Source organism: Haliotis asinina, chromosome 9 (assembly GCF_037392515.1).
Source record: "Haliotis asinina isolate JCU_RB_2024 chromosome 9, JCU_Hal_asi_v2, whole genome shotgun sequence".
Classification (NCBI taxonomy): Eukaryota; Metazoa; Mollusca; class Gastropoda; order Lepetellida; family Haliotidae; genus Haliotis; species Haliotis asinina.
Window position 1 is genome coordinate 60,920,597 of NC_090288.1, and position 18,162 is coordinate 60,938,758.

At 40.6% G+C, this 18,162-nt stretch overlaps 1 protein-coding gene across 1 annotated transcript; it reads right to left on the reverse strand.

Annotated features, from left to right (window-relative positions):
• Positions 1–8,901: 8,901 nt before the first annotated feature.
• LOC137297360 (uncharacterized) lies at positions 8,902–14,281 on the reverse strand. Its single transcript, XM_067829369.1, has 6 exons — positions 14,029–14,281; positions 13,366–13,412; positions 13,124–13,150; positions 10,889–11,075; positions 9,395–9,441; positions 8,902–9,018 (listed from the first exon to the last, which is right to left on the reverse strand). The coding sequence occupies exons 1-6, from the start codon at positions 14,279–14,281 to the stop codon at positions 8,902–8,904; spliced, it is 678 nt and encodes a 225-aa protein (XP_067685470.1).
• Positions 14,282–18,162: the final 3,881 nt, after the last annotated feature.

Below are 18,162 nucleotides of genomic sequence, written 5' to 3' on the forward strand. Positions count from 1 at the left end.
AATAGTATCACACAACGTTTAAGTAACTTCAAAGATATTTTAAAACCACTCACAAACAGGTTTTCTTCGAGACGACACGGACTTTCAAAATCACCTGCCCGACGTCATACCTACGGATGCCGTTCTAGTAACCTTTTACGTGAAAAATCTGTGTGCTGATACACTTCATAATATAGGACTTGAAGCGGTGCAGTATTGGCTAAATAAAGCATCCTGATGCTATTGACTGCAACGTCACAAATACGTTCATCATGGAATCATGGAGAAAACAACGCCTTTCACAAGTTTAATATAAAGGGTACAGCTATGCGAACAAAAGTAGGTCCAGAGTAGCAAATTCGATGGATGAAAAGACAGCAAAACATGTCCGTGAAACACGGAGAAGAAAATCTGGACGATTGTTTTATTATTCGAATTTTAACTGTGATAGAGTTAATTGATTTTTGGAGTATTCTTGATTCGATCCATCCTTTGATTTCTTTCAACATGGAATTCGACCAAAATGAGATTTCATTTTTGGACGTAAAAGTTATGAAGCAAGGAGACCAACTGAAAACGTATATTTAATACAAGCGGAAGGACACGCTTTAATACCTACCTCAATTCATGTCACCCGCGGCACACTCAAAAAAGTATTGTTTCGAACGTGGACACAAGAAATGTGAGATTAGAACTGTAGACATATCTTCCACTACAAGGGGATCCACGTGGGGTAGTTGAAAATGCTGTCCATAAAGCTTTAAGAAGACAAAGAGAGACATTTTTGAAAACAAAAGAAACAAATTCAGAGATGGACATTCTTCCATTTCTTTGTACTTACATCCCTAATAACTGTGCAATTATGCCCATTATAAACGAATCTTCCAAAATTGTATAAATATGATACTATGAAAAAAGGCTTATCCAAGACTAAATGTAGCACTAAGCAGCCTAAAAATCGAAAACAAATCCTGTGCCCTTCTAAATATTCACACGATACAAAAACTATGAGTTTAACAAAATGTCACACACCTCCACGTGGAACTTGTTCAATCATAACTGAAGACAAAATTTACATTTTGGGAAGGCAAACTGTATACTATCAAAACCAACATGAAGTGCCACAGCAAAAATGTTATATATGTTTAAACATGTGCTGGATGTGTTGTACATTATAATGGAGAAATTGGGGCCGAGTACTGTACACTGACAGCAAATTCGAGAAGTAGTATACACAATGGGGGTACGAGTTTAAAAATTAAGCCTTTGGCAAGAACCTGATCCTGTGCAAGGTAAGCTGTTCCCTGACCGAGGATACCGGAACAGGTTTGTGCCTGCGCATCCAGCAAGGCGCAGACATAAGGTTCGAATCGAATTGTTCAAACGGATGGTGCAGGCGTACATAAAACCCACTGATGTATCCAACACCAACACTTTCCAGTGGTCCGTGAGTCCCTGTTGAAACCTCAAAACCTGACAATCTTTCCTCTTGTTGAAAAGCATGTACTTATCGTTCCAATCGTTTATCTTCAGGTAATGATATGATTTGTATCCTCAATCTATCACCAGCTCTTTTCTGGCTTTTGCGAGAGGGTGGATGTGAAGGAAGGGAATGACCTAACTGTGGTTTGAACCTGACAACGCCAGTCCTTTTTTGAATCAATGTCGAATTCACTGCAAATACGTCTGTACACACGCTGATCATGAAGATTGTTTACTGCATTCCATGCCTTGTCTTGCGGTAGTGGTGCACCAATTTCTTTCAGGATGGGTCTGAGCATGTTGTTCAACATCATGTCACAATTGGTCGTCTTACACCACACAACGAAACTGATTCTAACAGAAATGCTTCAGGTTCACTGGAATGGATGGCCATCATCAAAAACAACAACAAGCTGTTCCTTGACAATGTATGCAGTCAAATTATTGACGGCTACTACAGCGTGAGCTTGCTGAACAATGATATCTTCAAACCCTTGGGAGCTAACCTCGAACATCATGGTCATGTTAGACAACATCCAAGGAAAACACATTTTGAAACACAGCCAACCGCTTGCAAAAACACTTGGATTGAAGTTGAACGAAGTATTACAATGGAAAGACACCGTGACAGCATGAAATTACTCAACCTCATTCCATACCAAGAACTGTGTGTTCAACTTGATCAGCTGAGCATGACGGACAAAGCCATGCTGCTGAAACCGGAAAAGTAGCACAACAACAGAACTGAATCATTTTGTCGCTGCAGTACAAGAAATTAATCCGAGAATCCACTATGGAATTGAACATTTCTGTTTAGGATATTAAACATGTTCCCATGAATATAGGATACCTGAGCATCATACTGCATATATAACAACGATGACAGGCACTTGCATTCTTGAACGTTCATGCGACTGAGAATATTTCCTACCCTCGTGATATCCAACCTTCAGGACAAGTGTGGCTTCGACGAACCTGGGGTTCGAATTCAAGATATATGGGTTAGAGACGAGTGGAAGTCTGCGGTGATGGTGATGACGGTAACCTAGGAGATGATGTCAAGACTGTAGGTCTTGTAAAAACATGCAGTACAAAAGTCTCATTCGCAACGACAACAACAAATAGGTGATGGTCCCAGCATTCAACGGGAAATTAAAGCAAGTAATTTGCTTGCAAGTCGACTGGATAGTGAAAAATACAAGTTTACAATTGATGTATGAAATTGAAGACATATCCGATTCCACACAAGGGATACCAAAGAATTCCACACTTTACATGTGATTCAACTTTAGTCAGGTGACCGTACATCATTATATATAGCTGAGACACACATGCACGCACTAATACTCATACACGCAGCTCACACATAAGAGAAACCCCTGAGACTGTAGCAAGGCTGTGTTTCATTCACATTCAGATAGCTCTCACATCGCTACAAATACGTGATGGTAACAAGGTAACTGCCGAGACCTGCGTTTGGTTCACCTTCAAGCAGCTGTCACCTTGCAATTCAATCAGACATGCATCCTTTTAGCCGAGCCAAGACACACACGTACACACTGATACTCGTCATGGGGCTCAGTTAGAGCAAACTGAGATGGTAGCAAGGTGACGACTGCCGAGATCTCCGTTTCATGTACCTTCAGACAGCTCTCACCTCACTAGCAAGACAGATCGGGGAAACTGCTGACAGCTGCGTTTCATTTGACTGAAAACACCTATCACCTATAACAAGTACAACGTTGCATTGTTAGCCTTTCAGTAGACCAACCCCATTCTCACTAGAAAGTCATTATTATGTAAACTATTTGACCGATTTTCGTGAAATGTTGCTTGTCTCTTGGCAGATGGTTACGCTATAGCACAAGGGCATTGAGAACACTCTCGATGACGTTATTCAAATAATTAAGACTTAATTATGACAAAAACATTCAGCATTTTCCCAACTGACCCCACTTCAAAGACCATATCTCGAAAACCATTCCTCCGATTTTCATCAAATTTTACATGCCCCTCAGTAAGTAGTATACACAATGATGGAATTTTTAAATTGCGCACTTTTGAAGGACCTGGTCACGTTCCATTATTGTGCATACTACTGAAAAGGATTGCCAAAAACGCGAAGTGATCAGTTACTCCCGTTGGAAGACCCCTCAGCTGTTGAAGTTGTTTGACATTCCTCGCAAGCCCACAGTGAAACAACTCAAGCTCCTCGCAAAGGAGCGTGTGCTCAGAGGTTATTCGTGTGTGAGGAGAGCTGAGCTCCTCGAACTGTTGGAGGAACACATCAAACTCCGGTTCGTGTGGACAAATGACGCTGTAGGTAAGTATCTGACAAGCTGGGAAATGGTCATTGACAAAAACGTGGACGTCAGTGACGTCAAACCCCTTATCGTTGAAAAAGTCGGTGAGGAAGTGAATGATCTGTGAAGCCACACATTTCAAATTGTGGTGAAAGTGTCGATGGAAAAACAGCAGATGGACAGCACCACCGAGCATGTCCAGCCTCACTTTCGTGACAAACAAGAACTCGCGACTCAACTCCCGAGATCCTAATGTATGATGTGTAAACACATTGATGCAAGCGGAAATGGCCAGTTCGCTACCTTTCTGACTGATCAATTGTTTAACAATGATAAACAATTACTGATGGAAAAAGAATTGTATCCAATTAGGGTATAAAAGCCAACCAGGTTTATTGTCTTGGATCATTTTAATCGATTGACAACCAGGAACATGATTCATTTAACACCAAAGCAGAGGAAGGGAGCAATCAGTATGTTACAGATGCAACAGACACAAGAACATATCGCTAGGGCCATGGGATGCTGCAACGGGAGACTTGTCACACGACAGATTGGCAGTACTATAGACAGGTCAAAGAGTGATAGATTGAACGTCTCTACCCAACATCAAGACCGGTATTTGCGGGTGTTGCGCTTGAGGAACCAATATGTCAATGTGACGTCATTAAGCGCCAATAGCATTGGCCATCCAGTCAGAAGTCAGAGTGTGAAACGACGACTCCACATTCATGGTCTCTGTGCCGATGTGTTACCCACATACTGATTATCTTTGGTTTGCATGGTGTGATACTGGTGGTGATATATGCTATTACAAATGACTTCAGCTCCTAATATATTCACTAACGTTACACGTGAGTTAGTGGAGAAGTGGCGTTCTGATGGACACAGAAATGTTTTTGACGATAGAATTATGTCCAGTGCTTCAGAAGATGTAGCTTTATCACAAGGTGCAGTCATTAAAACTGATCACGTATCTTGAGGGCTTGTCCCCAAGCTGGAGAAGTCATTTTGGCATTCATCTGAATCCACTGAATGGTTAGGGTTTGGACCGCACACAAAGTGTTTAACTGTGCATTCCTCAGAGTTAGATAACTTAGTTAAAAGGTACCGTCATGCCATATTTTAAGGTTGCTTCCTAGACGCTTTGCCATGAGACCTGTTGCTAGTGTGGTGGGTCAGATAATGTCTATGAAACCATTTGTCAGACCAGTTGCACAGCTATTGACTAGGTCGTTGAGCACTGATGTAGCCAAAATGTGGTCTTGGGAGAATAACATCCTTATGTCTGCTGAAAGTGTTGCACAGCTGATATTTTGGCAGAACGAGATAGATAGATTTGTCTCTAGATCTCTTATTGAAACTAGCTTGGTTAAGAGGATTATTAACTCAGACACCACTGACAGTGGTATCAGTGTTGACGTTAATTGTGTAACTTCCCATGGGCAGTGGAGTCTGGAAGAAGCGATTCAGAATTCTACTTGGAGAGAACTGAAGGCGGTATATATGGTGCATGTCAGTTTGGTTTCTTCTACAGATCGCAGCAGGTTAATCAAAATGTTACCAGCATTGTTGACAAAGGCAGCATGACATTTCACTTACAGCCAAAAGCTATGGATATCTTTGAGGCATGTCTCAAGCATAACATAGATCTGAGCATTCAGTGGCTTCCTCGTAATGATAATTTGCAAGCAGGTTATGTCAGTCGACTTGTGGATACTGATGACTAGGGTATTGCAAACGTTGAGTTCCAGAGTACTGGCAACTTTGCATCTTAGCATCATGCATCTATAAGGCTAAGCTAGAACAGTTTAACTGCCGCTGCAGTAACTCAGGATGTGCAGCTGTAGATGTATTCAGTCACATGGGAGAGACCATAAGTTGGATAATGTCCCCGATTTGTATTATACATTGAGTTTTGAAACACATGACGGAATGTCATGCTGTGGAAACTTTAGTTGTCTCAGGGTGGGAATCGGCTTGCCTTTGGCCTTTGCTTTGTAACAATGCATTCTTCATACCTGGGGTTAGGTCGCAAGTGTATCTACTTACGTTTGTTAGTGATATTAAACGGTATGGTCTGCATAGTCTTCGCAGTATAGGCGCAACTGCAGCAGCTAATAACAGTATACCAGACCATATGTTCAAAAGCCATGGACCATGGCGCAGTGAAATAGCTAAGGACGGTTATATTAAAGATAAGCCGGAAAAGTGTCAGGATTAAAGTGTCTCTTGGTCTCTGACTTTCTTGGTAGTCTCGCCGTGCATACTAAGCAGCGTGTCCCAATGTTGATCATGGATCTGTGTTGTTGTTATTGCGTGTAACGGTGTTATGAAGGAGAAATTATATTTCCTACGTTTGAAGGATGAATTAGTAGGAAATTGTCTTTTCCTAGAGGTGTGCAACGAGAGTTAGCTGCCCATAGGGTGGCTCTGATAACAGTATTTAAGGGTTGCCATTCCTGCCATGTTACAACATGGGTTTTATTTTGCTTTTCCCAATAGGTTTCAGGTGTTGGGTACTCTGAGGAGATATATTAGATGTGCATGTTGTATGGCTGCATCCCGTCTGAAGAGCCATGATAATACTTACAAGTTTGTATATTGAAATGAAGTGATTTGTACATTGGATACCATTGTTACCTGAAGAGGTATATAATACTTGAGTTCAGATATTCCTACCGAGTGATGTATTCATCATTACTTGTATATCCCTGTGAGGCTGAAGAGCCTTTATAATACGGTTACTTTGAAACTTGGTGTTTTGCTGTGGTTTGCAGCCATTATATTGCTATAGCCGAGAGGAATACATATTACACACGGACTTCATATACTTAGTAGTGTTGTTGACGAGAGATTTGTGCCCTGATTGAATTACAAATTAACATATATCTAAGGTGAACATTGTCTGCTGTAGACCCTCCAGTGCAGGTTGTTGGTGCATACGTTGACGGACGCTGTTCTAGAGTTTCTCTTCATGGAAGTTTATCTCTGGTGTTAGGTTTCAATAACGGGCTTTTAAGTGATGATAAACGTATATAATACCTAGTTTGGGTGGAAGAATTGTCAGTGCGTTATGAACTGATTCGGACTTGAAAAAATAAACTCGGCTGTGCACACGAAGCAGCGTGCCTCTCTTCTCTCTGTTCCACCACGCAAGCCCCAGTGTACTCTGTTATTCAAACGTTTACGATCAATTTGTAATAGCAACTCACAAAGACGATATATATATGTTACAGTCAGACTGTGTAATCAGTCATTTTGCGTCTTTTGACATTAACAAAGACACATTTCCTTCCGAGAAGCAGTTTCTATGTCATCAGTATCTGGTGGGCAATGTTTTGTCACGTGTAACAAGTTTAGGTCTTAAAAGGTGCCAGACAAATAGGTGCAAGTGTTTTAGGCAAAACTGAGATGTAGCAGTCGTTGCCATAATAGGTTAAACTGTTGTAACAAGTAATAATGTATGCGGCACAGACCCGCCATTCTGTGTATGGACTATGAATAATGATTGCTATCTGATAACACGTGTATAGAATAAATGTAATATGTATATTTTGTTTTGTCATACATGAAGTATCACCGACGAAAAATCATCTCAGTCAGATAGTGTAACTCCCACGACCAAACGTCAGTCATTTCACGAAATGAATGATATTACACAGTCTGACTGTACCTTATATATGGTTTCCACTCCTTACAGGGGCCAGGAATAAGATCTCCATGTAAAGTATTGACATTGATAATGAAAAACTTTCTTATCGATTAGTTAATGTTAGTGCCTTAATGGGGTAAACGAAGATTGATAGAATGGAAAATGAAACGTTCTAAATATCCTTGACCTAATATTCTCCGAGGCCCATAACTGACCTTGACCTTTGAAACAGGATTGTGTTTTGTCTGTAGTCGATACAGGTGTGGGGACACTCAGTGGTGAAGTCACCACTCACTCATCACTCAGTAAACCCAGGTTTGTGACCTTATTGGGTTGCATACTCGGGATACCCGAGCAATGGATCTTCATCTGCATGGCCCAGCGCTGATCACGATTACAACACTGAGTAAAGACGAACACTTTTTTAGTCGACACGGACCTATCTGTTCCAATCTTTGTTCGGGTGAACACATGATTTTCCTGCGCCTGATAGGTGACGTGTATACAGCGGTCGACGTGTCGTCGAAGCTGACCACACAGTCCAAGCACCTATTAGAGTCTGTTTCACAAGCCCGTGGACCAATTCGCCGGTTGGTAAACAAGTGTAAGACTTAAAGACACTTGGAAAGTTTCATAACTTGTGTCTCGGCAGACCAAGATCAAAACTTTTGAACCCATCAAACTCCACCCGCTAACTTGATTTGTCTTGTTTCTTGTACACCTGAAGATGTATGCACTGTGTAATGAGATGCTGTATCTCATGAAAATGATAAAAGTAAAAGCAGCTTATCTCAGACAATACACACTTTTATTCACAACTGGCAATGGTGTATCTGCAAAGAAAAAGGTTACACCGAATCAGACATTTAAATACACATTCATTAATATAATAAGTATACTTGCGAAAACCAAACCGTTATCAAAGTGCAAGGGTATTGCTCATTTTTAAAAAGGCCCATCACGTACGAAACTTAGGACAGAAAATCTGTAATTATTTGAGTGTTATGCGATACTCTCTGGATAATTTAAAATAATTACGACCATACGAGTCATCATACAACCATATGAAAGATATGACTTCAGTGTTACATATTCCAAGTGAGCTAACGAAATAGTTCACCTCTCATGCGATGTATACGTACTATTGATGGTCTGTGTGTTAGTGAGTGCACACATGTGTGGGTGTGTGATGATTCAAATTAGCGTTCAAACTTCATTTTATAGGCATACGAAGGTTTCTATAATGTTACGGTCTATAAGATACGGTCTATCTTATACAAATTATTTTGTGGAACGTTCCCCTGAATCATACAACGACGTTAATGCAATCACTATGTGTAGCACAGACAGAAGATTCTCGTGGCTGCCAATCACGGAATAGCTTCCTTGTGAATTTCATTTTAGATAAGACCCGTAACACAAGTAATTATTTTACATGGGACGACAAATCTGTAATTACCTTTGTACGGGTTATAGTGTGGTTCAAGCCACGACTGTGCTGGCCTCTACAGGAGCAGCTGTACTGACGACGGCTGGAGGAGATGTGACAACGATGGTGCCCACGGTGGTTTTCGTCATTGCAGCTTCCAGTTCCAGATGCTGTAATACGGCAAAGATTAAAATGAATTCACACTTCAGAAAATAGAGAGCCCCGTCCAGTTCCCTTCTTTCTGTCTTCCAAATAATTTTTCCTATTCTTCCAGTGATTTGGGAGCATTCAGAGTCTCTCTATAAATAAATACTTTCTTTGAGTACTCACTCGTTCGTCACGTTTTTTGCCTGTGTAATTCATGTGGGTTTACTTTGCACAATGTTCTAGATAACACTCAGATAATCTTACATTTCATTTGAAATGAATGGATTTTTTTGTTTCAATCTGAGGAAACGATAATCTGTCTGACTGGATTGTTGGAGGAAGGAAGGGTTGATGATAATGTAAGGATTGTCTATGGTTTGTTAGTTTGGATCACCTTACCCTAATGATCATACGATCAAAGCCGTGAGCTTCATCCTCATCAATTTCTGCAAGAGAGAAAAACGCAAACATAATCTTCATCAGTTCCCTTCTGTCACCCTACCAGAGGGAAGCAGGCTCCACACTTGCCTGCAGAGTAGGGGAGTAGGGGAGTAGGAAGCAGACTTCAGCCTGATCTATAGAGTATCGGAAGCATGCTCCAGACTGATCTATAGAGTAGGGTAAGGATGCTCCAGCCTGATCTATAGCGCAGGGGAAACAGGCTCCAGACTGATCTATAGAGCAGGGGAAGCTGGCTCCACAATGACCTATAGAGTAGGGGAAGCATGCTCAAGCCTGATCTATAGAGCAGGGGAAGCTGGCTCCACAATGACCTATAGAGTAGGGGAAGCATGCTCAAGCCTGATCTATAGAGTAGGGAAGGCAGGCTCAAGACATACAGTGTAGGGACGCTGACATACAGTGTAGGGACGCAGGCTCCAGACTGACCTACATTGTATATAGGGGAAGTAGGTTCCAGACTGACAAATAGTGTAGGGGAACAGTGGCGTGTACTAGGTAGCGGTATCCTGAAGAACATATGACGTAGGTTCTGGAGTACTGGGGAGAGTTGGTTGGAGCAGTGAGAATAGTAGAAGTAGATCATTCCTGTTGGGAGGTTTCATAGAGAACTTGTGTAAAGAACTGGGGATATTAGTTTCAGTAAGCGTGTTAAGAAGTGCGGATGGTGGAGATTCAAGAAAGCACAATGCTGAAGGTCAAATGGTGGAAGTCATAGGTTGCAATATATCGTAATACTGACGATGAATTGGTGGACTCCACGTGTATTAATATACGGAAGAGTAACAGTACGCGTTTTCAGATAATGATATACAGAAGTGCAGCGAGATGAGGTTTTGGATATCGCCCTTTAGTCAGTGATGGAGATTCCAGCGAGAGCTATGTTGACAAAAAATATCAAACTTCAAGTGCGTGTGTTTATGGATCATATTACTCACTGATGCATCAAAACAAGAAATACCTTCTACATGTCATTAACGTTTAGACCCAGCTCTTTATCTTTCCTAAGATTTCACCTATACGAAAAGGCGTTTCCAGATTCTGAAATGTAGGAAACTCTAAAAACTGTTTATTCAGAGCACGTGTTTTGAATACTGGGAACAAATTCCTTTTTTAAAAAAGAATGGCATGCAGGTGACACTGGCTATTCCTGTCCATAGTACGTGACATAAGGTCAATGAGCCATAGGCTCCTATTGCTATCAAGAGACGTCTGATGTTAGACCATGACAAGCATGTGGTAGATAATTGGCTTTCTTTTCCATTGTATACAGTCGCTGTGGATTAAAAGGAAATGATACTCATGGCACATCTCTTCCGGGTGGCATACCCCAAATATTCTTTGAAATTGCTTTTTGCGTGACATCTAAAGTAGATATAGAGCTATAGAAATTGACTTACTGTTTGTTTTATTTATTATGTATTATATACCCACGTGACATGAGGTCAAGGACGGCTGCGTAGCCCTTCTGGTCGATGTACTGGGTGAGGGTATTGTGTTCAGCGGCGTACAAGATCTCCAAGAACACACGCATATCGGCGTGTGAGAGATGGTCCTCAATCTTGTGTGCAAGGTGAAGTTCTCTCAGGAAGTTAAAGAGGTCGGAACCACTCTGTCGCTTCTGATCAAAGAAAGCAGTCATCCGTACGCCTAACACGTTTCTATATCTAAACAAAATGATTAAATAATTAGTTCGGAATTTTGATCTAAGTGTGATTCCAGATCAGTGCGTATGGACAAAAAGTAGATCCTCTCTGTTTTGACGAGTATTCACGTTGTATCAAAATGTATCCTCTCACCGCCAGGCATCTTATAACACAGGGATGTTTGGTGGGAGGATAAATGACTATTGTGAACTGATCACGGGTCACAGTTACAGGGTTTATCTCCAGACCAGGAACAGTGGAAACACTGTTTCGTTATAATAAAGGGTATCCTGAAACCTCATAACACATTAATGTTTGGTTGGTAAGGTTGGTGTATCACACTGATTTGTATCATGTCACTACAAACAACTAAACCCTTTCCTTAATCATAAGAGTCCATTATACTTTTATATAGGAATCAAACTAAACCAAACTAACCAAACTAATACAATTTCTTTCTTGTAAGTTACTGTTTTATATGTATCCATCCAGCAGGAATAACTGTTAGATATATTTTCTAAAGGAGATATACTTTGTGTCAAGTACATGAATCGCCAAACCTGTGAGTCAGAAATGAACCATATTCCTTTATCCAATAAGGAAAGACTTTCTGTATATTCACAAATAGTATTTTAGTAAAGAGGACAATGTCATCAAGGATTTGATTCACGTGTTCCAATTTCAGAAAAGAGCCACATGACCTTTTCACTCTGTGGGCCTGTGACTCTTTGCGTTGTGATGTTAGATGTAGTTACCTGTCTGCCGTCAGGGTTTGAAAAGATTTGTAAGAAAATATCATGGCCCCCATTCAGGTCTATCCGTTTCTCTTTAGATATATATACATATGGAAATTAATTAAGCAACACCAAATTCAAAGACACATAAAAACTTAACAAAGTTTAACGAAGTAATTTTGATGATTGATTATTCAATTTTGATGTATTGACATACAGCATGAGCTTTTCATGGGTTGATATGACGCGCGTGAAGCTTGCACAGCGCACGTGCATTGCTTTAACCTCAACTTTCGAAAAATGCACTTTTTCCCTGGGGTGTTTACAAGCGCAGGTTGTCGATTGCATTCGGTTTTTCATTCATTTCAATGTCATGGCACGTAGGAAATTATCAGAGGCCACTCGTTGGCAAATAATCGGCATGAGGAGTGGAACAGGATCCCCCAGAATCAGATCCGGAGACTCATCCAAGGAATGAGGAGGCGTCTGGAATCGGTGGTGCGTGCGCAGGGAGGACACACTAGATATTGATGAAAGTCGGTGTGCAGACTCTCAGATGACTGTTCTTTCTTTCCATGTGACATTTGTGTTAATACACCTGACAACAACGTCTGTGGATGAATAGTAAATTGTGTCCATTTTTTCATGAATTTAAGACAGTTTTAAGAATTTGGATTTCGTTGCAATAAAGCAAAGTCTTGATACTTTTTCCCTTTAAGTTGTTTGTCAGAGATCGTCTGTTGAATAAAAAAGTGTCAAACTATATCAACCCGGCATATTTTGATTGTCAGAACACTTCAAAGTTGCTCCAATAGAAAAAATTGGGGTGTTGCTTGATTAATTTCCAGGTGTATAGATCAGACCTTCTGCTAGGCAATGTCACAGGGTTGGCCAAGAAGCTGGTTCTTACACCCTTACCAAGCGGTATGATGAGCGGTTATCATGAAATCATGAACAAGTTTTCATCGATAAAGCATCATACCTTTCTTAGCTGTTCACCATTGTTCTATCGTGATTTAAAACACCCGTTCATGACGAAGCTGAGATCGTTCAGTTGGGATTTCTTACGAATTTGAAAATGACTTTGTTGCTTTTTGTTGCATATGACAATATATTACCGTCATCGTTTCCAGCGAGAAGGAAAGCGACCCTGAACTCAGGAGTGAGTGTCGGTCACTTAACCTCGTTAGAATAGTAATCAGTGGCAATCAAGACATATTATTAGGCAGTGTCATTAGATGCAAGCTGTTTCAGACCACTATGAAAAAGCTTCGCACAAATCTACTTACGCCCAAAATGCTTCCTCCATTCAGATGCTGAAACAGAGTATTAGTATTGGTGTTAGTAGTACTAGTGGTGGTAGTAGTAGTAGTAGTAGTAGTAGTAGTAGTAGTAGTAGTAGTAGTAGTAGTAGTTGTTGTTGTAGTAGTAGTTGCAGATGAAAACACTAAGTGAAATCATTTAGCTGTTTCACATGTCTGTCGACGTTAACTTTAGAAAGTCAGAAGAAAATACCCATTAGGCTACTTACAGCAGCAAGATAACCTTGAAAGTGGGGAATGTCGTCCTTGTCAAAGTCTGAAGATATATCAAACACATTCCAAGTGTGTATAAAGATAAAGGTTGTTATACCTGTCAGGATTCTACACTATTTGTAACTACTATGGCAGGATATCGATTTATCTAGTAATATTCATTGATAGTATTTATGTCAAAATGCTTATAAATATCTTCTTTAGTAACATGTTTATCACAGTTGCAGACATATTTCCTTTCTTAATGTATGTTTTCGTAAACCGTTTTTCGAGATAAAATTAAGGCAGCTGACTTTGCAAATGCTTGCTGTTTATTCTTGAATGAATGTATCGTATATTTCAGTGTGCCTATGAAATGTAAAACTGGAATAATAGAAAGCGCCATAAATAGAAAATTCAATTAAATTAAATCTTCCAGATAATTAATGTAGTATCACCAATGCTTTTTATTTATTATTTTGAGGACTCTACTTAACCGCTCAGGTAATTATTTTTCGTCTTGGCTTTCCAATTAGTGACATTGTAGGCGGAGAGTGAATGCGTGCGTGCGTGCGTGTGTACGATTACGATGCATGAAGCAATGGTGTACTCCGTACCCAACATAATCGGGTACGGTACAAATCCTATGAGATTATACATGAATACAGACATAGACATACGGTCAATGAGACGGATAATCTTGTCGAAGGTCTGGGCTTTGATGAAGGCTGTAAGAGCGGCACTGCCCTGTTCGGCAGCCATGACGAGTTCGCTGTAGAGGAGTTTTTCAGTTGGGACCATATTGAAGAACTCATGACTCTTCTCTATATCCTTCAGCCAGTCAGCGAATTTAGATGGGTCGGTGTAGACGTGGTGATGATGGTCGGCAATGACAGCCGTCACTGATACCAGGGCAACAATGAGAAACTTCATTGTCCTGAGGGAGAAAATTAGTTTCCTGTATCATAACTGATGTGTCTGGTATTACAGGGAGGTGAACGGGTTCGAATCCCAGTTTTGAGGAACATTCTGTTATTATGCGCCTTGCTTTGATACCAGTGGTTGAAACATCACCAACAACATGGAAATCAAGGGCACACTTGGAAGGTGTACGCGGATGTTGTCATAAATCACGTATCTGAACTTGACAACGGTTGCCCTGATTATAAAGACGGACACAAAATATAAGTCGAAATTGTTTCTCATGCTAGAAACATGAAAAATGAAAACATGGACACAAACAAACGAAAAGCTCAGTACATCACAGGCTGAAAGGTTGCTGTCTGATATATACACAACTGTTCTGAAATTCACAGCAGAGCCGTGTGACACCATCTACCCCTGCCCATCTATTAAACCTTAACAAACAGATTCTCAACTTCACGAACCTTCGAAATACCAATTTGAGGAGTCCTGTAATAGATTGCTTATTATGCTTATTATTATTGATGGTTGTAAGCAAGAACTGATTTGTGTCCCTGACTTGATAAACGTCGTTATTGATAATTCTGTAGCACGTTGTGCTACATGTTGTCTTAATTATACTAGTGACACTTCACAGGCAAATGATGTGATAAAGAATGCAACGTAAGTAAACTGGAGGGTCCGCACTCAGTACAAACACAGTTTTTAACTACGGATAAATGATGAAGGAAGAAAATGATAACATTGTTTGCAAAGAACATGGAGGCTTTAGGCATGAAAGTCCACAAACTATATTATTGTTATAAATATATAGTAATCTCATAGTATAAAGATTTTCCACTACAGTATCGCCATGGAATACATTAAAATGAGACAACAGGTAAGATTTTCCACTACAGTATCGCCATGGAATACATTAAAATGAGACAACAGGTAAGATTTTCCATTACAGTATCGCCATGGAATACATTAAAATGAGACAACAGGTAAGATTTTCCATTACAGTATCGCCATGGAATACATTAAAATAAGACAACAGGTAAGATTTTCCATTACAGTATCGCCATGGAATACATTAAAATGAGACAACAGGTAAGATTTTCCACTACAGTATCGCCATGGAATACATTAAAATGAGACAACAGGTAAGATTTTCCACTACAGTATCGCCATGGAATACATTAAAATGAGACAACAGGTAAGATTTTCCATTACAGTATCGCCATGGAATACATTAAAATGAGACAACAGGTAAGATTTTCCATAGTAGGACAGTGAGAAGGCCCATACCTGTCGAGTTCACTGCCGCAAAGACTATTCTACCTTCCACGACTCGCTACCCTATTTATACTGTGATAAAAAAACGGGATAGGCGTCTGGAAGCACACCTGGTCAGCTAACGCTGATTTTGGATAAAGGGCACTTTTGTCGCTTTGATTTTACTTTTTGGGGTCTGAAAAGGATGAGAAAGAATGTGACTACCATAAGTTGCACTAGTGCAAGAAGATCAAGGCGGCATAAAACCTCACTCACTCACTAAAACAAGGCAGAGGCAGTACATATTCTGCTTATTCTACTATGCTGGTATCTAATATCTTTATTACCCATTTGCAACTTTTGACAGTCACCACAATGATTACAGGCATAGAGAACTTGCTGATTATATACTGAACCGCTAAAGAAACGCATCTTCCAAATATCAAATGCAAAATTTTGTTTTTACATGGTGGTGTTTCTGTTATGATTGTTTATGAATCCAAACTGACAGTTATTTTTCTGATGAAAATAGCTCCAAAGCGACCAAACGCACCTTGAATACATAAAAGGTGACGTATGACATTCATGGAAATGAAAAGGTACGTGCATAGTGGGACAAACCTTTCAATGAAAAAGAATCTCAAACTCAAAATACTTCTTTCCTGACACAGTCGCCATGCGACGACTTGTGCAAGGTCAGAGGAACGAAGCCTTGGCACGATTGCAATTTGACCAGGCTACATGGCAGACCATTCTTATATTCAGGTTAGGATAATCTACCGACTGCAGGAGCGGCATCAGGCCACTGGGAGCATCTGACCAGTGGACGGTCTTCAGCATCATCACAAAGTCAAGACCGGCAGACCGCAAACATCTGCACGGTCGCTTCGCCAGAGCGATGGACGCCAGACTATTGGGACTCACAAACTACCCAACATGCCGATACAGTGCGTTTTTACGCTGAAGAAAATACTGCTTTCACAGACCATCTTGTGGTCCTGTCCTCACTCAGCATCGAAATTAGTGTTATCAACAATGGAGAATGGTGCCTTTTTCTGATGAAAGCGTATTCATGTCTCGACAGCCGATGGCAGAGTGAGAGTATGACTTTCCAATGAGTGCATTTTTGGAAGAGACTCGTGGAGTGGTACAAGCATCGTGGCGTGGGGTGCTGTCGGTCTGAACCAGAGAACTGATCCCTTCCTGAACTGATCTCGTTCCATGACGAGTAAATGGAGTAAAAGCTGCCCTCCGTATTGACCAAGTCAGTAGCCCCCACGTTGTACTGACTTTGAGGTACCCTAATGGCACCATATTTGGTGATATTGACTCTAAATGCGATTCCCGAAATTTTCTTAACTATAATTGTCAAGTTTAAGAAGAACACGATCTTCCGTTTTGATTGTTAATTAGAACCAATTAAAGTGTATACTTTAAGAAATTTCTCTCGGTGTGGCGTTTCTTTTGCGGGTCAGTATATTTGAGCTAATCTCTTTTTTTATCTAAAGGAACACGTGTCACATATGTTAGTAAAGACTCATCTATGTCGCACAATTCATACGCCTTAAACACTGATAAGAGTAAACCGACGAATCACAACATAACCTATATCCATGTATTGCCGATGGGAAAAACAGAAGTCGGGCTTACATACCACGAATCGGTTAGGGCTTAGGTTGTGTTTACAAATACATCCTTGTTAGACATTGAAAAAACAGCAGATATACATGAGATAAGACACTATAGTTATCATTACAATATGATGCTAAATCATCAGCGTTAGAAGGTTTGACGGAACACACAAGAATATTAAGTCAACTGACAGGCATAAGGTTGTGGTTCTATGCAAATAGGAGCACCACTTTGATAATACGTCGGAATATTCAACACTCATACTGGGTATATTCTGGTGCGGAACTGTCCATTTTTCCATCAACACTTTGAGACCACGAATCTGTAAATCTTAAAACCTGACGAAAGTCGTTCGAAGCATTTCGACTAAATCATACACACTATAAACCAGAGCTGACTTGCACGAAGCGATCTTAGCGCTACAATGATTGTAACTCCCACTCTTCAACATAGGCCTAAGATAGTCGTAGCGCTGAGATCTCTTTGTGCAAGTGGACCCAGGTCCTTAAGAGTTTGCATCACAGTGAACGCTCAGTGCAGCACAACCATATGCACTTGAAGAGATCTCACGAACACGTTGGTAAATTACCGGATGGTGGCCACATGGACACGTGCAAACACCTAGCTGCAGGTACAGCAATGTGTAGTAAACTTGGACAAAGTAATGGCTATGTCTCTCATTGCTGTGAATGGGTACCTCGTAAGGATGGGAAAGCAGGAATAAGTTCCTGCGCTAAGTGTCTGCAAGAGTTGTATGCTCTCCAGGGAGTTAAAATTGTTAACACGATGTGCCGCTGAGACTGATAGCCAATGAAGAGAACAATGCCAGTGTCTTGAGCATGTACTAGTTTCGTGGATATGTGCGCTACATACATATCCGTGGATATGTTCGCTACATACATATCCTACAACGACGAAAAAGACGTGCAGCTGTTTACATCACAGTGAGCTGTCATGTTTATTCTAACATCGGCGTCGCTCATATTCCAGTTCCAGTTCCG

Bases quoted from the DNA above. Each gene is read 5' to 3' on its own strand.
- LOC137297360 (XM_067829369.1), bottom strand. From the start codon at position 14,281: ATGAAGTTTCTCATTGTTGCCCTGGTATCAGTGACGGCTGTCATTGCC. The intron at 13,151-13,365 runs GTAAGTAGCCTA...ACTCTGTTTCAG, and splicing joins TTCAAGGTTATCTTGCTGCT to CATCTGAATGGAGGAAGCAT. The intron at 9,019-9,394 runs GTAAGGTGATCC...GCCGTATTACAG, and splicing joins TTGATCGTATGATCATTAGG to CATCTGGAACTGGAAGCTGC.